Source organism: Sciurus vulgaris, assembly GCF_902686455.1.
Source record: "Sciurus vulgaris genome assembly, chromosome: 13".
In the NCBI taxonomy this organism is placed as follows: Eukaryota; Metazoa; Chordata; class Mammalia; order Rodentia; family Sciuridae; genus Sciurus; species Sciurus vulgaris.
In genome coordinates, this window is record NC_136474.1 from 25,229,029 (window position 1) to 25,255,607 (window position 26,579).

A 26,579-nucleotide genomic window follows, 5' to 3' on the forward strand; every position below is an offset into this window, starting at 1 on the left:
AGAAGGAACCTTTGGGGTCCACCCAAGAGTAGCCTGGGCCGAGAACCCCGCAGTTGTTCCAACCCTTCCTCCACCTCCGCCACAAACACACAACAGAACCAGATACAGATGGGTGCCAATCTCTGATCCACCAATTGAACCCCATCAGCGCCCTTACCGACGGAGACTACCAGGCGTCCCTGGCTCTCCTTCCACCCTTAGGGCGTCCCCCAGGGCCGCAACCTGTGGCCCCCCAGGCACGTCTACTGACCACTGTCCGGCCACTCTCACGAGTCACCGAACGGTTGCCACCGAAACCGAAAGCGCGCTCACAGAACCAGACCAACTAACAAAACACAAGACAAAGACAGACAACTTCGGGGTACCCCTTCTTACCCCCAAGGTCGACTCCGCGGATGAGGGGGGGCCATCTTATCCCGGGCGAGCCCCCAAATGTAAGGCCCCCAAAAAGGAAACCCCAACTCTGTCCCATGGATGGACGGCAACCCCAATCAACCGCAGGAGGCATCACTTGATGCAAACCGCAAGAGGTGTTTATTCCAGCGCGCTGGGACCCAACTCAAGGAGTCGAGTCCCTAGCAGAAAATCTTGTAGGTTTATAAAGGCAGAAACCACACATCGGGAGGGGTCGCACATGAAAGGGAAAAGGGGGACAAAGCTGCCGGGAAATTTCAAAGGGGGTCTGGGTTTGCTGATAACATACAACATGTTTCACAATGTTTTACAACAGGGCGTAGATTCTGGTCAATAGTTTCTGGTAATCATTCTGTTTGATCACTATCTGGCTATCTGGCTCAATTTACCCTTTTATTCTCTGTTTGGGGCTGTTTCTTGGAACAGTTTTAAGGGCTTTGTTCCCATTCCTGGGAGGGTGACCTTAGGGAGTTGAGATGACTGGGAGGGTGACCTTAGGGAGTTAAGATAACTGGGAGGGTGACCTCAGACAGCTTAAAAAAATGTCCATTCTTTCACACCATCTTCAGGACTGCTGTGTGGCCAGGTGGGAATTGAAGAAAGGGCAAGTTAAAAAACTGCAGAGCTTCCCTACCCGGTTTCAGTTGCTCTCTTCCTGGTTAGGTATTCACTTGGTTGCTGTAAACTTTCCGCTCTCTGCCCAAATTCCAGACTCTCTGATAGCCTTGCAGTGATCTTTCTGTTTCTGAGTTGGGATGGTCTTTCATGCTCCCTACTTGGCCATTTTGGCTGTTGTCCTTACCAATGCATTTTATTTGAAAGCACATTCTGGCCTACTTTCATAGTCTGAAGTTCAAATGTCTTGTTTTTGTCTGCTCAACTCATGTACTGCCATGGGGCTGGTCTGGATTCTGGGTGGTACTCTTCACCCTAGATCGGATCTCAGTAGTTTTGACTGTAGATTCTGGTTGGTTTTGTGTATGAGACATTTGGTGGTAATCACAGGACTTCATTAACAGATGTACAGGATCCTTTTCTTTAGGTTCCTCCTGATTCTGCCCCTTCTGTGTTTAGTGTAGGGTGAGGAAAAGTGACAGCACCCCTTCCGTGTAGCCATCATACTTAGGGGGAACAGGAATAGCACCCTTGCTTTGCTCGTACTTGCTGGGTGTCTGGTGAGGCCTCAGCTTCCTTCCCAGTCTCCTCAACTCAGCACCCAATGGGAGAGGAGGGAACTGCTTAACCTGCTTTTGCTTATTGCTGACAGAGCCAGCTGACAGGCTTCATGCCCCACTCAGTGCTTGAGTTGAGGAGATGGCTATCTTCTCATCCTGTATGACCTCTACTGGCTAAAGGAAGTGGGCTTTTGCTAACTTTTTGGTGGTGGTTGTTTTATGTGCACCCTTTGGTAGTTCTGGGTTATAGGCTGTTCTGGTGTCCAAATTAGTATATATAGGTGGCAAAATTCCAAGGAATTCATCATCAGGTCTTTCCTAGATTCCAGAAGACTACCAGTTCTGCTTTTTTCTGCCCAAATTTCAGATCTTCTGATGTATGCTTTCTATGTGTGTCCAGTGTTTCCAGCTGTAGTCAACGGGAGCTTTTTGGTTGATGTGCTTATTCCATTATGACTTGAATAGGAACTCAATTCCCAAAACCATTTATTGAGTGAATGAGTAATTGAACTAATGGATCTTGGCCCCAACTTGCTCGTAATTTATGTGGCTGACAGTGTTACAATAGATACAGTATTAGGTGAATTAAGACAGATTTCTATGAGAGCTCATAGGCAAAGTCCACCACAAGACTGCCTCCTTTTAGACCCCAGCTCCAAGTGTCAGGGTCCACCTGCATTTATACTGATAGGCTATAAATTCAGGAGTTCCTGTTAGCATCCTGGGTTCAGTAGTTGATAAAACCATGCAGAATGTATGCTCACAATTACCTTTTTTTTTTTTTTTTTTCTTTTCTCGGTGCTGGTGATTGAACCCAGGGCCTTGTGCTTGTGAGGCAAACACTCTACCAACTGGCTGTATTCCCAGCACACAATTACCATTTTTTTCCAAAGGATAAAATTTAGAAGGAGCACATACGTAGCTGATGGCTGTGAGAGGAAGGGTGATGGGTTAGGGTACACTTTTTTCTTGTAGAATCTAGCATATCACCCTCCCAGCAAATCAGTGTTCCTCAATCAGGAGGTTCCACTGAGCACCTATGTTCAGAGTTTTTATTTTGAGTTTACATAGGCATGATTGATTAAATTAGCAGCCATGTGATTGAATTCAGTCCTTGGTACTCTCTTCTAGAGGTCTTGCTAGCCTAAAGTTCATCCCTTTACCAATGTGGATGACCATCCCCCAACCTGCTGCTATCTTGGGTCATGTGAGTCACCTCGTTAGCATAATAAGCACATTCCCTTCACTTAAGAACTTCCACAGGATTAAACCTCTGTGTCCTAAACTGGCATATAAACACTTTTTTGGTACTGGGGATTGAACCCAGGGACACTTTATCACTGAGCAGCATCTGCAGCCCTTTTTATATTTGTTACTGAGACTGCCCTCAAGCTTGCAACCTTCCTGCCTCAGCCTCCCAAGTTGTTGGGATTACAAGTGTGCACCACCACACAGGGCCCAGCCTAAATTCTTAACGTTCCTTATTGTACTATATTCATCGATTAGATTTCTTGGAGAATGTGGCATTTGAAAGATGGATAGGATTTAAACATTTAGAAAGGGCATTTCAGGCTGAGACAGTAGCATTATTAATTACAGGGTGAAACACATGCAGAAGTACAAGGTTCGATATATAGAAATATATCCAGTACTTTTTTAGTGTTAATGTAGAACATATGAAAAGGAAGAGTAAGAAGTAAAGCCAGATTTGGTCTATCATTTAATGATATTTATTCATCATAGACTCTTGTTCTTACAGAGCTGAAGAAAGAAGAGATTTATTCATGTTTTTCCGAAGCCTACATTTTTTCGTGGAGTGGTATGAATATCGTAAGCGCACATTTAAACATTTCAAGGTAAAGTCTAAAGTCTTTGGATTTAAACATGTATGGAAAATGAAACTGGTTGTAAATTTGGGGATTCAGCCATAATATACCTTACTTTAAATTTTCAAAAAATAGAAAATACTTTCATTGACTTGAAGATTTTGCAGTTATTTGTAATAAATGGAGGAGAAGCTTGAGTATAAACTAGTGACTAATTTATATTGTGGGATATTTTGAAAGAAATTAGTAAAATTCTAATGTATTTTAAGATATACATTTTGAAAAATCAGTCTTTCAAGGGTACTTGAAATAAAACAAATTCTAATAAAGAATGCACTCATAGCAGGTTTGTCATGAAGTACTATAATCTTAATTTCCTGAGCAAGACTGCATTTTGAACTCCTTAATTTTTGCACATTTTTAGTTTAAATACTGACATCTGATTTTTGTGAAATAACGCTTCTTTAGGCTGGTAGAGATACTTTAAAGTCCTAATCTTTAGTTGTTTTGTGTGTATAACCAGAATTGTGTTTGACTGTTCAGTAATCCTTCAGGTCTTTCTTAGTTTGATAGCATCAAGTTATTGACCGCAGTGAACCATACAAAAAACAGTTCTGAAAGAATCAACATAAAATTTCAAGGTTCATGTTCCTTAAAAAGCCTAATGAGTCATGACTATTGTTTTTAAGATTGGCACTAACTCTTCTTTGTTTCGGGTTCTATTCCTTTTTTTTTTTAAATTATAAAATTTATTCTGTTTGGCATAACTAATAAAATTTGTCAGGCATAGGATTTTATCCAGAATGAAACATGGTCACTTCCCATGCTATAGCCCCTTGAGGCATTCTCTTGATTTTGTTATGTCTTCTTGTAAGTAGTCTTGTGCCAGGACAATTAAGTATCTCTGCTTCACAATTGGTAACATATAATGATTGGGAAGTTTGCTGGCAGTTTCGTGGTAATGAACGAACCTCCTAATACTGCTGTTTCATCATGGCACTGGAGTGGCTGGTGGGAAATGTGAGCTGTGGTCCCCATTTCCTTGGCTGGTTTGACTCTAGCTGCTCTCTAGGCAGATGAAGAATTATAATTGGTATGTTGTTTCTATGGAGGATAGAACATTCTATGAGCCAGTTTTTGCTGGTGATAACATAACTAGGATTGAAAAATAAAAAAAAATAAAAAAAATCGATCTTTTCTACAGCCATCACCATCAACCTTCTCTTTTCATTATCCAAAACTGAACCTCTCTACCCATCAGTTCCCATTCCCTCCTGGCCCCAGCCCCTGGTAGCCACTATTCTATTTTCTGTTTCTATGAATTTGACTATTCTAGGTACCTCATACAAGAGGAGCATTCTTTTGTCTGGATTATTTCACTTCATAGTTTGTCTGTATTGGCATGTTTCAGGTTTCCTTTTCAAGGCATGATATTTTCTTGTGTGGATGTATCACGTTTTGCTTATCCTTCTGTCAGTTGATAGGCACTCAGGTTGTTTCCATGTTTTAGCTGTTGGAATAATGCTGTTATGAGCATAGTGTACTGGTGGCTCTTCACATGTCCCTGCCCTCAATTTTTTCAAGTATGTGTCTAGACATGGAAATGCTGGATCATAGGACGGTTCTAAGTTGATTTTTTTTTTTTAATCACAAACTGGTTTTCACAGCAGCTGTACCATTTTACATCCTATTAACAAAGTATAAGGGTTCCCGTTTCTCCATAACCTCTCTAACACAGTGGTATTTTCTGGTTTTTGTTTGATGATTTCATTGTTTTCTTAATAGCCAGTCTAATAGGTATGAAGTGATATCTTATTGTGGTTTCGATTTGTATCTTTCTAGTAGATTAGCAATGTTAATGTCTCTTCCTGTGCTTATTGGCCATTAATATGTTTAATGTGGAAGTCCTTTTCCCATTTTTTAATTAGTTTTTTTGTTGAATTGTAAAAGTTCTTTATATATATTGTAGATATTGATTTCCTATCAGATATATGATCTGCAGTTTCTTTCTCTGGATGAAGTGTCTTTTGATGCACAAAAAATTTTAATTTTCATAAAATTCTATTTGTCAAATGTTTCTATGCTGCCTATGTTTTTGGCGCCATATCTAATAAATTATTACTAAGTTCATTGTCATAAAAATTTATCTGTTTTCTTCTAAGAATTTTATTATTTACCTCTGAAGGCTTTGTATTTGATCTTTGTTTGTTTCTTGGGGGTTTTTGGTTTGTTTGTTTGGTTTTGGTACCAGTAATTGAACCCAGGGGCACTTAACCACCGAGGCGCACCCATGTCCTGCTCTTTTAATTTATTTTTTCATTTGTTAACTTTCCATACTTCAATTTTTTTTAAAGTTGTAGGTGGACACAATACTTTTATTTATTTATTTTTATGTGGTGCTGAGGATCGAACCCAGTGCCTCACATGTGCTAGGCAAGCACTGTACCACTGAGCTGCTACTGCAGCCCCTTTTTTTATTTTTTATTTTGAGACAGTCTTGCTAAGTTGCTTAGGGACTCAGTAAGTTGTCGAAGCTGGCTTTGAACTTGTAATTCTCCTAAAATTTTTGCTACCTGCACCTTAGGTAGAGCATTAATCTCCAGGCTATATAAAGAACTCAAAAAAAAATTAATACCAAAACCCCCCAGATAACCCAGTTGATAAATGGGCAAAGAAACTGAACAGATACTTCACAGAAGAAGAAATACAGTCTGTCAACAACTATATGAAAAAATGTTCAACATCTTGAGCAATTAGAGAAATGCAAATTAAAACTACACTGAGATTTCATCTTACTCTAGTCAGATGGCAATTATCAAGAATACAAGTAACGATAAATGTTGGCAAAGATGTGGGGAAAAAGGTACCCTCATACATTGCTGGTGGGACTGTAAATTGGTGCAACCACTCTGGAAAGCAGTATGGAGATTCCTCAGAAAACTTGCATATACCCAAAGGACTTAAAATCAGTATACTATAGTGACGTGGCCACATCAATTTTTCTAGAAGCTCAGTTCACAATAGCTAAGCTATGGGACCAATCTTAAGTGCCTTTCAACAGATGAATGGGTAAAACAATGTGGTATATATACACACAATGTAATATTACTCAGCCATAAAGAAGAATAAAATTATGGCATTAGCTAATAAATGGATGGAACTGGAGACTATCATACTAAGTGAAATAAGCCAATGCCCCCAAACCAAAGGCTGAATGTTCTCCCTAATATGTCATATCAAGTTAAGTGTTTCATAAATTGCTTCAGGAAACATGTTGCTAAGCATACATCTCTTAGGTGTGGGCAAGAGAAATGTTGCTTTAGGAACTTTATTAATTTATTTATTCTTTGGTGCTGGGGGTTTTGAACCCAGGCCCTCATGCATGCCAGGCAAGCACTTTTTACCACTGAGTCACATCCCTGGCCCTGGTTTAGGAACTTTAATCTGGCAGCATTGAGTCATTGTAAATTGTTAGATGGAAGATTAGATTCTTACCATTCAATGTTGGTGTTCATTGGTATTTCGAATGTTGCTGAGAAGCTTTGTTGTGAATATTCAGTTTGGGTGAATGTGTGTGTGCATGGGCAGGTGGCACACTGTATGCAGTAAGACACTTTGTTTCCATTTCTTATGTTTGAACAAATTTATTGATGAGACCCTAATTCCTATAATGTAAAAAGAAAATACTTTGCTATTATTTCATATTTGAAAATCTTTATAGTAGAGGAATCTTATTGTTCTCTGAGAAATGGGATAGACTTGATTCTTTTTTTTTTCCTCATAAGCTTACTGGTTTTATCTTGCTTGACTTTTTAAATGTTTTATGATAGGCTTAGAATGTTAATATTTAGATAAAAGAAAATAGTTTTACTATTTTACTTAAGATTTTAACTGTGTGACCACAAAGTAAAACAGTGTGAACCTTTCTATATTAGCTCTTTATCAGAGAATAAAGTTCTACCTTTTGGAAAATTTTGCCTAAGCATGAGACTATGTCCTTTTTCTTAGGCTAAATGAAAATAGAGTAAAATAGCTGCCTTGATGGGAAGAAAACAAAGTTCCTACTTCATAGTAAATAATGATGGATCATAAAAGAAAAAATATTGGAGATCACTAGGAACATTTAGCTTTTTTAAACCTTCCTTAAATGTTTTTGAGATTCAGTGAAGGGCAGGAAAGACAATTGAAAGTTTCTTGGACTTCTCGTCTTCCTTTATTAGTAATGGGAATAATACATCCAAATGTGGGTATTTATATAACAACATGCCTTTTAAATGGTAGACTAGTGTAAAGTAGAGGGTCGAGGGCTTTTTTAGTGCTGTTTAAATATTTTCACATTACTTAGTTTTGAATTTAGAGATTCTGTTATGTAAGATTTTTCAATATCCATGTTTAAAACATAAAATTCCATCTTGGTGGGATAAAAAGTTAATATTAAACTAATATTTATGATCCCTTAGACATTGTTGAGACAGATTATATGTATGTGTACTTAGCTTGCATGCAGTCTTGATAGTGGTTAAAAGTATGACCCTATAGGTAATCTTTTTAAGCAAATAAAACTGTTTGGATGCTTTCCCAGGATGATTGGATTGCCCTCCAGGCGAATCTCTTCAATCCGATCCCGAATATAACGAGTGTCATTAGCCTTGCAGAAAGTATCATCTGTAATTGATGTTATGTTGTTAAACTGAAAAATAAGAGGAAAAAAATTGATCACAAGTCGTAAACCAACCATCTGTTGCTATGTAGTAGGAACCCATGGACTATTTTATTGAAAAAGTGTTAAATATCATACTGTGTATCTCGTGGTAATAAAACTGTGCAATCTGAGTACCCTTTTATATGTGTGCAGTGTTATTTTGGAAGAATAGACTACTCACTATTAGAGTAATTTTTGTGTAACACAAAGTTCTGATTATAAATAGCTTTATACTAAATGGAGAAAGTATCCTATTCTAGAGTGTCATTTTCAAAAAGGTACTGTGTCCTTAAGGTATTCTCTAAGGAAGTAAAGCAAGTTGGAATTCGTAGGATTCTGAAAGACCAATTTTAGTTTCTTTTCATTCCTCCTATAGTTTTGCATTCCCTACTTGATGTTGTACTAGAAAGTCTCCAGAAGCAAGTGTTCTCCACTGTTTGGAGAAAGAGACATAAATCAGAAGTCCCAGTGCCCCCTCACTTCAAGTCCATGTGTTAAGATTAGCTAGGAGATGCCAAATGTACACTGGACACAAATCTCAGTAGAGAACAGACTTTACACCTATAGAGGACTATTCACCAGGTGTGCTCTGGTTTGAACCTCAGTGTCTGGGCAGGAGCGTGCATTGGATAAGGATTGATACTTTTGATGAGCATTGAGCCATTGACTGCCATAGTCATCTAACCACGATTTACAAGTGACTTCCCCAATGAGTTTTAAGAATGACTCATAGGTAATTAAAGCCAAATATTGTGAAAGGAAAAATTGTACCTGAAGATGAATTATACGTAGACTTTCTGGTAAATTAGGTGGCACAGATTCCAGGGAATTGTGGTCCAAGTAGAGGAAGGAGAGGTTATTCAGTTTCTGTAAGGAAATTTTAGTTTGAGTGTTATCAAGGTCTGTGTATTCCCTCATGGGATTCAAGCAATATATACAAAAGGATATTGGTATGAACACATATCAATAGTACATGTTTGGTATGATGGTTTCTTGTTTCGGTCGTCATTGTTTGACTTCACAAATAGTGTGTTTTGGTCCTTTATGGCATTTATGATGACCAGCAGAGTTTTGCTGCTTCATCTCATCTCCAAATACCAAGCTCTGATGCCATCATCTTCTGGGTCCTTTCGAATTTGTCTTGGAAGTCGCTTAATGAGTTCACTTACTATGTGGGACTTACTATTTGGATCCTGACACTACCCTAACCTCTTGATTCTGAAGTTTCTCATTTTTTTTTCTTTTTAAAAATATTCTTAGTTGTAGTTGGACACAATATCTCATTTATTTTTTTATTTATTTGTTTATTTTATGTTGTGCTGAGAATCGAATCCAGGGCCCCACACATGCCTGATAAGCGCTCTACCACTGAGCCACCACCTCAGCCCCAGAAGTTTCCCATTTCAGCTCCACCAATTTGTAATAAAATGGTCACACCTAAGAGATGTATGCTTAGCAACATGTTTCCTGAAGCAATTTATGAAACACTTAACTTGATATGACTTTTTCCATAAGGAATTTATGTTGGATTTCATGAACACTCACTCACTATTGTGTATCATTACGTACTATTGTTTTCTTAGACATTACTTTTACCTTAACTTTGATATGCATTCTGTGTCAGATCTTACTAATTCTTTTCTGTGCTATTATTTAGATTCCTTTGTACGCATTATATCTTTCCAACATATAGATACCAAGCACCTATCTTCCCAGTGGGCTTCATTTACATGAATTACAGTAACCTTATTGTACCAGTGCCTGCTATAATCCTAGGGCATTTAGCAAAACTACAAAGAAACCAAATTTATCATTTTCATTACAAGTTGTCATGAATCTGTTCTGTATGTGTAAAACACAAAATACTTAAAACATTTCTCCCCCTGCCCTGCTATGGAGTCTCACTGTCTTACCTAGGCTGGCCTTAAACTCTTGGTTTCAAATGATTCTCTGCCCCAGCCTTCCAAATAATTGTGACTATAGGCATCTAAATGTTTTTTTTTGTTTTTTAATGAAATGTTGATCATCTTGGTAAGTTTTAGCATGCCGGTTATTCAGAGAATGACCTACTTAAATGAATATGTTGAAATTACAAGTTTTAAGAAGTGAGTATGCTTTTAAAAAGTCTGGCCCCTTAACTTCTGAGTTTCTTATCAGAAACATCAGAAGAACTCTGATCTAACTTTAAAATCTCTCTTCAAATTGAAAAAGGATGTCTTAAATATAAATGAAAAGGGAAGAGAAGTAAAATATTTTTAAGCATTTTTCAAGAGACTATATTTGTAGACAGATTATATATTATATCAAAAACTTTATGATAATATGTATTTGATAATATTAGGTTCTTATATTAGATATTATCTTAGAAATTGTAAACCATGACTTTTGTTGTTACTTTTGAGATAGGGTCTCACTGTTTTGCCCAGGCTGGCTTCAAATTTGGGATCCTCCTGTCACAGCTTCCCATGTAGCTGGAATTATAGGCATGCACCACTTTGCCTAGCTTAGCCTTGCCTTTTGAGTGAGGTTATATCTATTGCCAACAGTAGCTCGATCATTTCATCTGAGGCTACCTTCCAGGAGTCTGGGCTGAGGTGATTACTTCTGAGACATCGTGGCTACCTAAAGCAAAGTAAATCACCTTCCCCTTTTCCTACAAAATATTTTCTTGAATTACCAAATTAATGATATTTGTAATTCTTAATACATATAGAATTTTGCATTGTCACCATCATGAAATTCAAAAGAAAGTCTGCTTATAAAGTTTTGTAGTCTAATTTTTTTACGTATTATAACTCAAAATTCATTGTTTACTTTTGGAACTTTTTCATAGCATTTATAAATTGCTAATGCTTAAAAGAAAAAGAAACAAAATTCCAATTTTGAATTTTTGTGGATTATAAGTGCCCTGAGAGACCAACCAGATCTGTTTGAAGGTTTGCTGAATAAATAACTGAACAACTGGGAGTCAGTATAGCATCGTAAAACACTATCAAGGTCATGTAGTGTAAGTGAGGTACAGGCATAAGCTAGGCTGAATGAGTCAAACAGAATGTTCATTTGATATGAAAGAAATATCTTCATTAATTAAGTAAAAATAGTTTTAAATTGTCATGTAAACAAACTCTGGGTGAGGTGTCCTACCCCTCTCATCCCAGCAACTATGGAGGCTGAGGCAGGAGGACCATTTGAACCCAGGATTTCAAGTCTGGCAAGATAGTGAGAGCATTTGAAAAAAGAAAGAAATAAAGGAGTCAGAATTATTGACCAGAGTTTCTCTCTTTTAATGTATTATCACTGAAACTGTGTTCAGCCATATGATGAAATACTTACTTTGAATGTATTTGCTTTGATCCCTCTGCTCTTGATTTTGTTGTATTTTGCATTAAATAAAGTGAGCTTTGGAGGAAGAACTGGAAGTCTCAATAGTTGATTTTCAGCAAGTGAAAGCTCTTCTAACAGAGAAAGTTTTGAGAAAGTACCATCTTCTATGTCTTCTATCAAATTTCCCGTGAAATCAAGTCTTCTTAAGTTAGCTTGAGGGAAAAATATGAAGTTAGAATCTTGTTGACTGAAGAAAACATTTGTTTAACAGATCATATCTTCTTTAGTGCCTATTAGAGTGTCTACTCAGGAAAGTTGTTTGTTGTTATCATTTGTGTTTATAGTGCTAAAAATTGAACTTCAGGCTTTGCACATGCTGGGCAAGGCTACCATGTGATGCATCCCAAGTCGCATCAGTAAAATTTTGTTGAACACTGCGTGTCTCTCTCTGTCTAATGATGTTTTGTCTAACTGCAGTCCTAGAATCTCAGGTTTGGAAGGGATTTTAAGTAGTCTTTCCATCCTCCTCTATTTGAATTTCTCAGGATGCATAGGATTGAAAGAAATTCTTCTTACAAATCATGGAAAGGAAGCATAACATTTGATTGACTGGAATCATGTAATTTGTATTTTTGAAAAAAAATTTTTTTTTTTTTGCCAGTACGTTGTGGATATGTTACCTTACTCTCTCTATGCCTTATTGCTTAAGTGTTCCCTGATTTGCAAAAGTGGTGCAGATTGAGAAATTCAGTGTGTATATGTATATGTTTATCACTTTTTTCTGGAATGATTAGGAAATACAGTTGGTCCTCATTCACAGTAGTCTTTTCTCCTCCCCCTTTGGTACTAGGAATTATTGAACTGAGGAGTCCTCTACCACTGAGCCACATCCCCAGCCTTTGTACTTCAGAGAGAGAGGGTCTCACTGAGTTGATTATGTCCTCACCTAGTTGCTGAGGCTGGCTTTGAACTCTTGATCCTCCTGCCTCAGCCTCCCGAGCTGCTGGGATTACAGGTGTGTACAACCATGCCTGGCCCCCAGCCCTTTTAAAATTTTTAAATTTTGAGACAAGTCTTACAAACTAACTGAGGCTGGCCTTGAACTTGTGTTCCTCCTGCCTTGACTTTCCAAGTAGCTGGAATTACAGGTAAGTCTCCACTATGCCTGGCCACAATAGTCATTTCTATAATGTTGCTTCAAATATTGAATTAGCGAATACTGAGCCATCACTTCAAGGGGAATTACAAGATTAAGTTCCCATTAGCCTCTAGTCAGTTATTTTTGTCAGCCAGTTGCTACTGTTGTATGTTTTTGTTTAAAGATAACTTGTTTAATGTACCTTATTGGGTCATTAGCATTGCACTATTAACTTATGCCTAAATATATCTTCTCAGGCATATGTATTTTCTCTGTAAGGCACATCACAGCCTTCTTGCACTTAGAAATGCTACTGAGCACTACAGCACTACTCTTGGGCTATTTTCTTTTTTTCTTTTCTTTTTTTTTTTTTTGCGGTGCTGGAGATTGAACCCAGGGCCTTGTGCTTGCAAGGCAAGCACTCTATCAACTGAGCTGTCTCCTCAGACCTCCTGGGCTATTTTCAACGGTAAAATCATCAACAAAAAGGACAAAACTGTGAAAAACATGGCACTAAATAGACTGACTGAACATTTATTTACTGTGTGAGGGCTGAAACAAGAAGAGAGTTTTGCTTTGTTTAACCTCAGCTGGGTATGCATTTGAATAACTCAATTTTTTTTTTTGCTTCTCCATGCATATCTGCTAATGATCATAAAGGTATGATGTATTGATTTGGAGATTACAAATAGACTTTAGTAAGTAGGTGAATTGGCAAATAAGGAATCCCAAGTCATGAGGATGAAATGTACTTCATTCCACACTTAGGAGCTACTAGTGGCAGCGTGAATGCAGTTAGTTAATTTAGTACAGTGAGGCAGTGTGCATTTCTTTGTGTGTTTTTCTTCAAGAACACTTCTAAACATCAGTCTAAGAAACTGAGAAGAAATTCGTGATACGGGACTGTGGTGCTGAAGAAGTAAAGCTTTCTGGTATACAAATAACAACACCCTTGTTGGGTTAAGGTTTACTAGGAAGCCGTGAGTCCAGCATTGTTAATGACCTAGGAAAGTTAAATGCCACTGTGTGCAGCACTGTTCCTGTCTAAGGAGTTGGGTGCTTTTTAATGGTGATGCCTGGCTCCTGCCAGACCTGGATCAGAACCTCTGGGAAGTAGATCTTTGTATTAGTATTTTAAAAATATATGCTCAGATATTTTTAATATGTAGCCAGGTTTGTAAGCCATGAGTAAAAATGAAGAAAAACAATTCCTTTGCTTTCACAGTAAAGATGGAATATAAAATGCGATGGTTAGAGAAGTATTGTAGTTACATTGATACTGCTCATGATCCACAGCAAAGTGGATAGTCCTTCCTTCCTGTTTCATTTTAGAGGTTCTGGAAATCAATTCCAGGGCTTAGGGCATGCTAGGCAAGCTATCTGCCACTGAGCTATATGCCTAGCCTGTAAATGGGATATTAAGGTGTTAGGGTTGAGAAATATTTACCTATGAGACAGGCTGTTGACACAGACATCAATCACCAGTAAAGGATGACAGAGAGTCAGAGGGGGAAGGAGATTCACTAACAAACCAGTGGTTTTTGTGAAGTGTGTGGATACCTATATACTCACAGTGACAACCCCAGGAGTGGTAGGCTACAAGTATGTATAAACTTATTTATATGAGTTAGTAGTCCTGTCTTATTTAAATTTAACTTACGCATGTCTGCAAAATCTTTAGCAGTCAGCTTTTTAATTTTGTTGAATCGTGCATAAAGATAGGCCGATTCCTTTGGCAAGGGTGGTACAGCATCGATGTCAACTTCTTCACAGTATACAGAACCGCTTAAACAAACACATAAGAGGCACGTGGGCATTTCTAAATTGGGAAACAAAAATCATGAAAGTATAAAAAGCAGTTTGAAAAATATTTATTCTCTAGTAGTAAAATTATTTGTATTAAACGGTTACGACTAATTTGAAAAGGTATTTTACAGAATCATAGATGACAGTAGTAAAGATATTTAGTAATGTTAGCCAGTGACCTACATGGTCCTTGATGATTAGAATTTTTAAAGTCTAAAACAGAATTTTAAAATCTATAATCCAAACTCTTTGTTTTAGAAGTGATTGCTTAATTGTTGACTTGATTGACAGTTACATTTCCTCATTTGAATTCAAAAGTTTCATAACACAGAAGTTAAGGTAAACAGGAATTTGATTTATCAAATTTAGTATGTCAGAAAGTTATTTCAGATTGGTCACAGTGGTTAATGACTTTAGAAACCACTAGTTAAATGAGTAAAACATTTACTTGGAAATTAGTCATCACAGGCACTGTTCAGATCCCAAGTCTGAATTCCACTTGAGTTGACTTGATTCAGGGTAACTTGGGAAGATATTTGTGCCCCAGCTCATTGATGGCATTTATTTGTCCTATTTCTTTCCTTTAACCAGGAGCACTTCCTTAGCCTTCATTTTTTGTATCATTTTAAAAAAAAATTTTATCAGACCTTAATTCATACTCTAGCCCATTTACTCATCCATAAACTTTCATTGTATGTGCCTGGAGTAGTAAAAAGATGTGATCCTTGGCTTCAGCAACTCAGTTGATTGACAGAGTCAGAAAGAAACAGACAATTGTCCAGCAATGTGATTAAGTGCTGTGACATATTTGTGTGCAGAGGTACAGTCCTAACCTCTGTAACACACAGGTTCTCAGAAGTGATCTGCTACATTCAGGCCAGAAGGGTCAAGAGGATCCAGGAAAACCAGGAATGGAGAGTTAAAAGTGGGGGTGTTTGAGTTGATTCCAATCAGACAGAACAACAAGAAAAGATGCTCAGAGGTGAGCGAGCACAGCTTGTTCAGGGAATTCCAAATGTTTAAGAACATCTAGAGCCAAAGTGTTTTGTGCTAGGTCAAGGGAGGGCAGTGAGGTTAGAATAGATGAGGACAGAGTGATAAATAGGCGCCAGGTCACAAAGGACTTTGTGTGACATACTAAAGAGACTGGATTTTTTTTTTTCCTGAAGGTGATGGAAAGCAAATGAAGAATTTTAAGCAGGGAAGAGACATGATCAAATTTGCATTTTAGAAATAACAACAGCATGGAGGATGGGTTGGAAGGAGATGAGGCTGGGAGTAGGGAGAATAATTTAATAGGCTACTGCAATGATAAGTGAAAAATGATGAGGACCTAAACTCAGCTAAGAGGTAGCAGGTGGTTAGAAGTCAAAAGATAGAAATTACAGGTCATGGCTTCTGATCATTTTTAGAGAGCAAGGAGGCTAGGTGACCCCCATCTCCACATCTTCTGGCTTGGCATCTGGGAGAGTGGCAGTAGAGGAGAAGGAAAGGAATGGGGGAAGAGAATGAATATGTTATCTATTTCCTTCCATGTTCCAAGCACTATTTGAGGAATTTTACATGTATTGCTTTATTTAGCCTTCACAATGAACCCAGGAAATGGGTGTTATTAATCCTTTCTTCCAGATTAAAAAATAAAAACAAAAATCTAAAATTGAGAGAGCTCAATTCACCAGGTTATGGCCAACACAGGTATTTTTCAGACTCTGGCCTGGGAGAAACAAATGGGATACATGTTGTTTCTGTTTGTACATGGAGTAACAGCATACCATTTGCATATTCATACATTTACATAGAGTAATGATGTTTGATTCATTCCGTTATTTTTTTCCTCCCCCCACCCCTCCCACCTCTCTTTTCTCTCTATACAGTCCCTCCTTCCTCCATTCTTGCCCCCCTCCCACCCCTCATTATGTGTCATCATCCACTTATCAGTGAGATAATTTGTCTTTTGGATTTTTGAGATTGGCTTATCTCACTTAACATGATATTCTCCAATTTCATCCATTTGCCTGCAAATGCCATAATTTTATTATTCTTTATAGCTGAGTAATATTCCATTGTATATATATATATACCACAGTTTCTTTATCCATTCATCAACTGAAGGGCATCTAGGTTGGTTCCACAATCTGGCTATTGTGAATTGAGCAGCTATGAACATTGATGTGGCTGTGTCTCTGTAGTATGCTGATTTTAAGTCCTTTGGGTATAGGCCAAGGAGTGGGATAGCTGGGTCAAATGGTAGGTCCATTCCAAGTTTTCTAAGGAATCTCCACACTGCTTTCCAGAGTGGCTGCACTAATTTGCAGCCCCACCAGCAATGTATGAGTGTACCTTCTTCCCCACATCCTCTCCAACACCTATTGTTGCTTGTATTCTTGATAATTGCCATTCTAATTGGGGTGAGATGGAATCTTAGTGTAGTTTTGATTTGCATTTCTCTTACTACTAAAGATGGTGAACATTTTTTCATATGTTTGTTGATTGCTTGTAGATCTTCTTCTGTGAAGTGTCTGTTCATTTCCTTAGCCCATTTATTGATTGGGTTATTTGTATTCTTGGTGTAGAGTTTTTTAAGTTCTTTATATATTCAGGAAATTAGTGCTCTATCTGAAGTATGAGTGGCAGAGATTTTCTCCCACTCTGTAGGCTCTTTCTTTGCATTGTTGATAGTTTCCTTTGCTGAGAGAAAGCTATTTAGTTTGAATCTATCCCAATTGTTGATTCTTGCTTTTATTTCTTGTGCTATGGACAAGCACTCTACCACTGAGCTCCAGCCTTGTATGCTTTTTTTTTTTTTTTTTTTTTGGTACTGGGATTGAACTCAGGGGCACTTTACCACTGAGCTACATCCCCAGCCCTCTTTTGTATTCTATTTAGAGACAGGGTCTCACTGAGTTGCTTAGCATCTCACCATTGCTGAGGCTGGCTTTGAACTCCCAATCCTCCTGTCTCAGCCTCCGGAGCCATTGGGATTACAGGCGTGCGACATGGCACTCAGCTCCTGTATCATTTTTAAAAAGCGAAAGCCCTTCGCCCCCCATGCTGTCCCCTGGCATTTATTTTGCAGACGTTCTTTCTGTTAGGGTTTGTCTGAGGTCTTCATTTTTTGGCTGGAATACCTTAAAAATGGTGTTGCATTCTCAGTGTCGCGTGTCCAGAAGCTCAGGGTATCTGTCTCATTCCTGATAATGACTTTGGTGATTTGGTTAAAATGGTGTCTGCCATGTTTCTCACTTTGTAAAGTGTATTTTTCATCTTGTAATAAATAAATATCTTCTGAGAAATACTTTGAGACAAAAATAGAAATGTTTGATGTGTCATCAAATTTTTACCACTAGTTTTAGGATCCATCAGTGATTTTTAAAATTTTTAAATTTTTTTTAGTTACAGATGGACACAATACCTTTATTTATTTTTCTATGTGGTGCTGAGGATCAAACCCAGGGCCTCATGCATGTTAGGCAAGTGCTCTACCACTGAGGCACAACCTCAGCCCCCTCCATCAATGATTCTTAACTGAATCATTCTTTATAGGATAGTTGCCAAGTAGGGATTATCTAATTCCATCATTGCTTATGCATTTGTTAGTTGATCTTCTGCTGTAAGGTGGACCATTCTTTCCTTATTTATTTTTATGTCAATATTCACTTATAGACTTTCTATTCCATGAGTCATAATCCATTACCATCATGTTTGTTTTAATAGTAAAACTGTCACAAATTAGCTAGCTTCTTTCAACTTTTTCCTCCCATAATTTTTGTAGCTAATTGACCAAGCACATATTTAAATTGTATAATTTGTGTTTGATTTATGTATATACACACAAAACTTTCACTCTAGTTGAGACACTTGATATATCAACCCCTCCCCCCAAATTTTCTCATGCCCCTTGATAATTCCTTTCTCCCACTCTTGTTGCTAAGCAACTATTGATCTGCTTTCATTATGCTGCATTTAGGAAAATTTTATAGGAAAATAATAATTCAGTATATATTCTTTTGTCTGGCTTCTTTCACTCCACATAGTTATTTTGAGATTCATCCATTGTTGCATGTATCATTAATTCATTCCTCTTTATTACTTAGTATTTCATTGTCTGAGTGTGTACAATTAATACATCAGCTCTTTACCGACATTTGGGTCAGGTTCTGGCAATTTCTGAGAAAGCTGCTGTGAACATTTATACACAAGGTTTGCACTTAATGCTTTCATTTCTCAAATACATATCCAGAAATAGAATGGCTGGGTTGTATTATGAGTGTAAGCTTTATCTTTTGAAGAAAGTCTCCAACTATTTTCTAAAGGACTGAGTCATATTTACATTCCCATCAGCAATGTATGAGAACTCTAGTTGCTCTATATCCTTGATGACATTTGGTATGGCCAGTCTTATAATTTTAGCCTTCAGGTAGGGTATACTATGGTATGTCATTGTGTAATTTGCATTTCCGTAATCACAAGTGATGTTGAACATCTTTTTATGTGCTTTTTTGCCATCCACAAATTTTCCTTGGTTAAGTGTCTATTCTTGTCTTGCCAGTTTTTTAATTGGGTTTTTGTATGACTCTTGATTTGTAGACTTAGGTGTTCTGAATATAAGTCATTTGTCAGATATATGTTTGATAATTGTTTTACTGCAGTTGTAAATTGTCTTTATTTTTTGTATCTTTTAAAATACAAATATTTTAAATTTTAATGAAGAATAATTCCTTTATAGTACATCTTTTTGTGTGTGTTTTTAAGAAATATTTGGTAGCCACTGAGTTAGTCAACTTTCTGTCACTGTGACAGAATACTTGGGATAATCAACTTAAAGGAAGGAAGATTTATTTTGGGCTCACAGTTTCAGAGGTTTCAGTCCATGGTCAGTTGGCTCCATTGCTTTTAGGTCTATGGTGAGGCAGAACATCATGACAGGGAGAATGTGGTGGAGCAGAGCTGCTCACCTCATGGTCTCCAGGAAGCAGAGTGAGAGAGAGAGAGAGAGAGGAAGGGGCAGGGTCCCAATATACCCTTCAACAGCATGCCCCTAAATTCCTCTCATTGGGCCCCATTGCCTAAAGTTTCCATCATCTCCCAATAGTGCCATCACCTTGGGAAAATGTCTTTAACATGTGCATTTGGTGTGGGGAGATATTTTTAGATCCAACTATAACAGCCACTAAGATTTTACCCCCCCCCCCCCAGAAGTTGTATAGTTTAAGCTCTTTATATTTAGGCATGGGTCCATTTTGAGTTACTTTTATATATGGTAATAAAAAAGGTCAGGAGATCTTTTTTTCTCTGCTATGGCTGTTGGTATTTCAGCATGATTTTTGGGAAGGATTAACCTCTCCCCCACTTATCTGTGTTGGAACATTTTCAAAAACCAGTTGACCATATTGTATAAACCTGTGAACTCTTATTTTGTTCCATTGACTTTTTAAAATTTTATTTTTATACTGATATACAACATCTTGATTCCTATACTTTTATAAGCCTTGCTATGAGGTAGTATATATCCTCCAACTTTATTCTTCTTCAACATTATTTTGAGTATTGAAGGTACTTTCTAATTCCATCCAAATTTTATTTTTTTATTTTTTATTTTTTTGTACTGGGTACTGAACCCATGGGCACTCATACACTGAGCTATATCCCCATGCATTTTTATTTTTATTTTGAGACAGGATCTTGCTAAGTTGCCAAGGCTGGCTTTAAGTTTGTGAACCTTCTGTCTCAGCTGCTCAAGTTGCTGGGATCAAAGGCCCATGCCACTACAACTGCCTTTTTCATACACACTTAGAAGCAACTTTTTAATTTAAAAAATAAAAGCTTGAAAAAGCCTGTGAGAATTTTCATTGGGGTTGTGTTGAATTTGCATGTATGTTTAGGGAAAATTGATATCTTAATTGTATTAAGTGTTCCAGACTTTGAACACAATATATTTCTTCATATATTTGTCTCCTTTAATTTCTCTCAGCAGTATTGTCTGTCTTTTAGTGTATAGGACGTACACATATTTTCTACATTTATACTTGTATATTTCATATATTTTGATGAATTTTTAGAAATATTATACATATCCACTCTTCTTTGAGAACTTCTTTATTTTCTGGCCCAGGAAGATGTCTCAGACAAATCTTGCATTTTCCCTGCCTCAATCCTAAAATCAGTTCTCTCTTCAAAAGGAGCTGGTTCTTTTTAGTGCAGAATGGTGTTAGAAACCAAGATCTAGGTTTTGGGTGTGCTCATTGCTGTTGGGATCTCATCAGTAACTTTACTTTGATGGAATCAAATTTATTGATCTTTTCTGTTAATTTCTCTGGATTTTGAGGTACCCTACACACAGGCTACCTTCTAGCTGATGTGTTTTCATCATAAGCATTTGGATCCCTAATCTTCTTGTAGTGTGGGTTTTGTTTTTTGGGTTTTTTTTTTGTTTTGCTTTGTCTGATGTATGAATCTAATTGTATCCCTTTTCAAATGACTGTGTAGTTTTACCAGCTCCAGTTTTTAAAAATACCATTTTGGGTTCCGTGATATAAGTTGGTACTGTGTGCCACATTTCTATCTCCTGATGCACTAGTATCCACAATTTTTAAAGTATGTTTTAACATGAGGTAGGTCTAGTTCTTTGTATACCAGACTTTGTCCAGTGCTTCCCCCTCTGTTTGTGCGTGTTTTTCCATATAACTTTAGAATCAATTTTCCCAGCTTTATAAAATAAATTATTTGCAATTTTAATAGGGTTGTGTAAAATGTATAAATGTAGAGACAACTGCCATTTTTATGACATTGAGTCGTCTTGTCTAAGAACATGGAATGTCTTTCCATTTGTCCAAGTCTGTTTTTCCTAAGAAACCTCTCAAAAAATTTAAGATGTATTTTCTGTTTGGTTCATTTTAAATTTATTGTAGCATCATAGAAACTAATGTGTATGTTTTCATGTTTTGTATGAAATAATGTTCTGTGTCAGAGCAGGAATGAACTGACTACATAGGAACTATTAAATAGAACTTGTAGTTTCTTACTTTACCATAAGTTTTCTATTGTTTTAATGGAAGTGCACATTTTAGTTCATTTTAAAAAGAGCCATTTCTTTTCTGTGAGTTTCTTGAAGGCAAGAATTACATTTTATTTACCTTATCCTAAGGCTGTACAATATATTCAGGAAATGATCAATCTTTAAGTATTTCTGGAATTGATTTCTTCTGGATAGACATGCACATTCTGTAGAGGGTAAACTTGGACTAAGCTTTGGTTGTTCTTGAATGTTCCTGTTCCCTGTTTCTCACTTATAGTGTGGGGTGGCAAATGATGTATATTCCCCATGTATTTGTTTGACTTTACTACTGGAACTAAAATTTCAGTTCACATTTACTGTTGTCTTGAGGTAATTTTTGATTGCTATGAAATAAAATTCCTATAGCTATTTTTTAAAGGTTTTTTTAGAAAAAAAATTATAGAGTATTTGTACTTACCATCATTTTCTTTCTTGGGGGGTAATAATGTTACAGCTTCATCTTTTTGTACCTGAAGACTTTTCTCATCAGGTCTTATCATAGTTTCTTTTTCCTAGTGGAGAAATAATAGTCTGTTATCAGGTGTGATGAGGTCTTAGTTTGTCAACCCAAGTATAATTAGTGGCATTTCTTTTGTGTTCCATTAGCATTTTGTACATAATTCCATTTCATAATTTATTATATTATAATGTAAATTGTTTTTACCCTGGCCTATGAGCTCCTTGAGTAAAAGAACCAGATCTTTTTTATTTTTATATTTCCAATGGCTGAACTCAGTACTTGGTAAATGTTGAATATATTGAAGTTCCAAATGCAAACTAGGAGACCATTCTTTAAATGGGAATGAAAGTTTTTCTGAGGTGAAGCTATTTCATTTGGTTCTTGTCTGAACTAAGTTTCTCTTACCAGATTCTACCATTTTGAGCAAGAGGTGCACCAGAACTCCCACATGCCACATGTGCGAAGTGCTGAATAAGCTTTGTCTGTCTCTTCTAGGAGTGAACTTTTAATTACCTACATGCCTCCATGAAACCCTGGCCTTTGGAGCCCCTTTATTCTTGTCTTCTGTGCTGCTCAAACCACTGACCAAGGCTATTAACTCTGGGGAACTGGAGTCCCTAACATTTACCTTTCCTTCTATTCTTAGAGAGTGTGTTTTCTGCCATTGGAGTAGAGCGCATTATGTGGGGTCCTGTTCTCTGCACCCCTTGTGAATGTGCTTTACTTGATCTCACTCATACTCCTGGCCTGCCTTCCTTAGTCTTCATTTTCTCATCTGTGTGCTGGCTGAACATCCTCTCCACCCTCTGGCCTATTGAATTCTGTTCCATTCCACAAATTTTAGTCTATGCGTTTAGATTGAGAAACTGCTAAAACCCTGTAAAGAGAAGAAGCAGAGAGAAAGTTATCTCTAAATTTTTTTAAGAATCAGGAAATTTTGAAAGTGTTCTTGTAATTAATGGATGGATTCAGATTATCCAAGCCAGCTAATAGCTTATATTTTGATGGGCTGCTGCTGCTTTTTAAATTTGTAACTATGACTGGAGATACCAATCTTTTGTCATAATCATGGACAAAGTATATCAACTAACTCCATTGGAAGAAAGAAACAATGGTGTTAACATTTGCTCATTCTGTGCTAAAAGAAATTTTAACTACTCAGTCTTAAAATCTTCACTGTCTGATTTATAGCAGAGAAGAACTTACCCAGCAACCAATATTATTATATTTTTGGCTACCTTTCTGGTTTTCCATTGTATGTGTGTATGTGTGTATGACGCATACAGTGGGCAACAGATAGTTATGTGCTATGCTAACTTTTTCCTTAACCAGTGTTCATTTCTGTATGCCAAGAAAACCACAAGTAATTACATTGCTTGAAGGTGAGATGTGAATAATGTGTTATAAAAACTCTCCCTGTAGGATGTTAACTCAATGACAGTTACAAATCCTTGCAAATTGATACAGGGTCTAAACTGCTAAAACAGATTTAAAGAAAGCCCCTTATTCATTAGTTTTTCAACTTTGGGTACTGTGTGTAGTTAACATAGCCAGTACTCTCCTGGTAATTTCCTTGAACCTTTTCTTTTTCTAAAATAATAAACCTTAAGCTGATAGTTCATCTTTATTCCTGTTATTTTTTAAGCAGTATAATATGCAAATATAGGGCATTGTGTAACATAACATAAATTGCAACTGGTCAGAGGTCATCTTTAAAGTCTAGTTTCCCTTAAATTTTATTGTTTGGCTTCTATAGCTGCTTTTTGGTTACCATAGATACTGTTTATTAATTTGGGAGTCATGCATGTTTTAAAAGTATAATCTCAGGGACAATTATTATGAGTTACTTTTAACCAATTAAATTCCTTTTCATTTCCCCTTACCTTATCAGGCATATTCAGGAAAAAAAAAAAACATGCATTTAAATGGGTACTATTTTAGAAGGTAAATTTAGAATAAAATAAAATACCTTAATATTTTTTCCATCCAGGTAGTTATCCTCATAGTCTTGGCTAAATATGGTTTCTTCAAAGTTATCTGTTCCATACTCATGGGTGATTCGTGAGTCCTGCTGAGTTGGTGGTGCTGGTTCTGTCAGAGTCATGAGCAATAACAGGAGCAATGTAGACTGCACAGTCTTCATTTCAGCAGAAATCAAGGTGACTGGAAGTTAATAAACTAGTGGCCTGCAGACTGTGGGACAAAACTCTCCTTTTCCCTGGAAATAAAAATGCAGACCATCGAAGCAATATTTAAAAGCTTAGAGGATGTTTTGGCAGGGTGTACGCAGTAGGGGCCAGAGAACAAGTATTTAACCCTTAGTGATCTTTAATTAGATACTAGCAGTTTGCATGTATCAGTGAACATTCTGAAAAATAGTTTCAGAAAGTTTTACTTATTGTCTATCAAAAATTCAAGAAATGGTGATAATTTAAGTTTCTTAATAATTAAGTGCCTTCAGTAGAGGTACTTGTCGGCAATGAAATCTTTTTAGGATACCTGTAGTAGAAATAGTTAAATGAAGACCCAAGATCCTGTCTCATATGAGTTAAAAATATCATATTTCAACTTTGCTGCTTTATAAGAACTCTTGATTCTGCTTTTGAAACAAGTTCCTAGAAGAAATTTAAAACTTTAAACCTTAAATTTCACATCACATAAAATAGTCTTTAACACTTAAAGAATATACAGTCGTCAGGCTTCTCAGTTTTGTAAATTTAATAGATTATCACTATTTTTAGTTAATAATAGGACTTTTTCAGTTTAAACTATGAAAACTGCAACAATAGTGTTGTAGACTAGAGGAAATGCAGAGTTTGATCAAGGAGTTTTGAGGAATGTACTAGAAAGGATTCTTTAAGATTCACTAGTGTATTTGATCTGAAGGGTAGATGTTTAAGACTGTTTAAGTAACTTCAGAATCATACAAAGTTGCTGATGCTATGTTATAGATGCCACTTTCTCAAAAATCCAGTGGTTGAAAATTAAGAATAAAATGGGTTTGTGAGTTTTGTAACTCCCCAGTTCGTAACTACCTCAATATTAATATAGTGATAGATGAAAATACTTGGTAAAAATTAATTGTTCAAGGTAACTGAAATTTACACACATTAGAAATGTCCTTTACATTTATTAAGACTATTAGATATATCACACTTTAACAAGCAGTATTTAAAATAATATGTGAGAAAAAAAAAAAAAGCCTACCGTTGTAGTTGTTTTGAAGTTTTTTGTGGTTTTCCTCAATAGGTGTTCATGCCTGTGCATTAGCCCCAAGTGGGAGGGTGAATGAGGAAAGCGTGGATTGATTTCAAACTGCTGAATACAATTTCAGGGCCCAGCAGCTTTAAGAGCAGTTTCCATGTGGTAGAGATCTTTGCCAACATTCCTTCTCTAGGGTGAAACGCAGGGTGTTGTACTAGAGAACTGTGCTGGAGCTGTTGGAAACTGCTGCGCTCGGGCTGCTTCGGCTGACTACAAACCTAGGTTCTTTTCATTTTGTGTAATAAGTACTAAGTTTTAATAAATATGAGTTTGCAAAATGACATAGTCATAAAATCACAATCTTCATTTTGGTGCTTTCCCATGAGATAAAATACCTGCTTTTTGAATGAACTAGAACACCAAAACCAAAGTGTAGTCTGTGCTTCTCATTTTATGAGGACTAAAGATTTTGTACTAAATTTGTGATTGCTCTGTAGTCCATATCCAATGGAATATTTAGTTGTAGCCCAACTTATTTTATAATTTGATCTCTTGGTGGTTTTTTTTTTTTTTCCTTTATTTTGATTACAGGTAACAAAACCAATGTATGAGAATGAGTTTTTTTAAAAATAAAATTGATTTATAATTTGGGGGTTGATAGTAAAAGTATTTTTATTTCCTGAATGAAGGGGACTGCATAAACGTTTTACAATATTAAATTTGATTTTAAAAAGTTAAAGTGGTATTATAGATATCATGCAAATAACTTTGAACATTCACTTTTTAAGAAATATTCACTTTTATTTGTATTACTCTTTAGTACTTTTAGCAATCAGTGCGACATTTCTTTTTTCTCTAAGGTAAAAATGTAACAAACATGAATATTTTGTTAAAATAGAATCTGAAAGAATACCAGTTCTCTTTTCTAGTGAAAATTGGTTTTAGCAAATTTCAAATCAAAGATTAGATAAACTAAGACTTGAATATTGAAGTTTTTATTTGAATATGAATTACTTTAAATTTAATTATGATATGCTCTGATTTTGATTGATTTAAATTGTTGATTTCATGACTTTAAGGATACAGTAAACTTCTGAATTTTCTTTTTTACTAAATTTATTTTTAAAAATATTTTTAGTTGTTGATGGATCTTTTTTTAATTCATTTATTTATTCATATGTGATGCTGAGAATCAAACCCAGTGCCTCATACATGCTAGGCAAGTGCTTTGCCACTGAGGTACAACCCTAGCCCCTTAAATTTATTTTTTAAACAGTAAAGGGTCTTTCAAATATGTAATCATAAAACAGTAGATATTGATTGGTATTGTGTGGCAGGTTAACAGAGCTGAAATGTAAGCTGGATAGATACATGTCTGGATTCAGAAAACCTTGGAGTCATGATTTTATTAATGCTACAATTTGGTACTTTGGACTACAGAAAATTATTTTGCTTTTTTCCTTGAAAAGTTTGACC

General features: G+C 36.4%; 2 protein-coding genes across 2 annotated transcripts in view; one reads left to right on the forward strand and one right to left on the reverse strand.

Moving 5' to 3' along the window:
• CENPP (centromere protein P) overlaps window positions 1-26,579 on the forward strand; it is a 246,755-nt gene that overhangs the window by 49,038 nt on the left and 171,138 nt on the right. Inside the window, exon 5 of the mRNA XM_079109453.1 lies at window positions 3,349-3,445. Within this exon, the coding sequence (XP_078965579.1) occupies window positions 3,349-3,445 (97 nt within the window). The remainder of the gene's footprint in view (window positions 1-3,348; window positions 3,446-26,579) is intronic.
• OGN (osteoglycin) lies at window positions 7,110-25,300 on the reverse strand. Its single transcript, XM_079109450.1, is given in 10 exon segments — window positions 7,110-8,105; window positions 8,889-8,984; window positions 11,451-11,653; window positions 14,240-14,398; window positions 21,858-21,951; window positions 23,869-24,048; window positions 24,050-24,078; window positions 24,081-24,117; window positions 25,107-25,192; window positions 25,195-25,300. Coding segments are annotated over 10 exon segments (1,146 nt in total). The 5' UTR covers window positions 25,286-25,300; the 3' UTR covers window positions 7,110-7,934.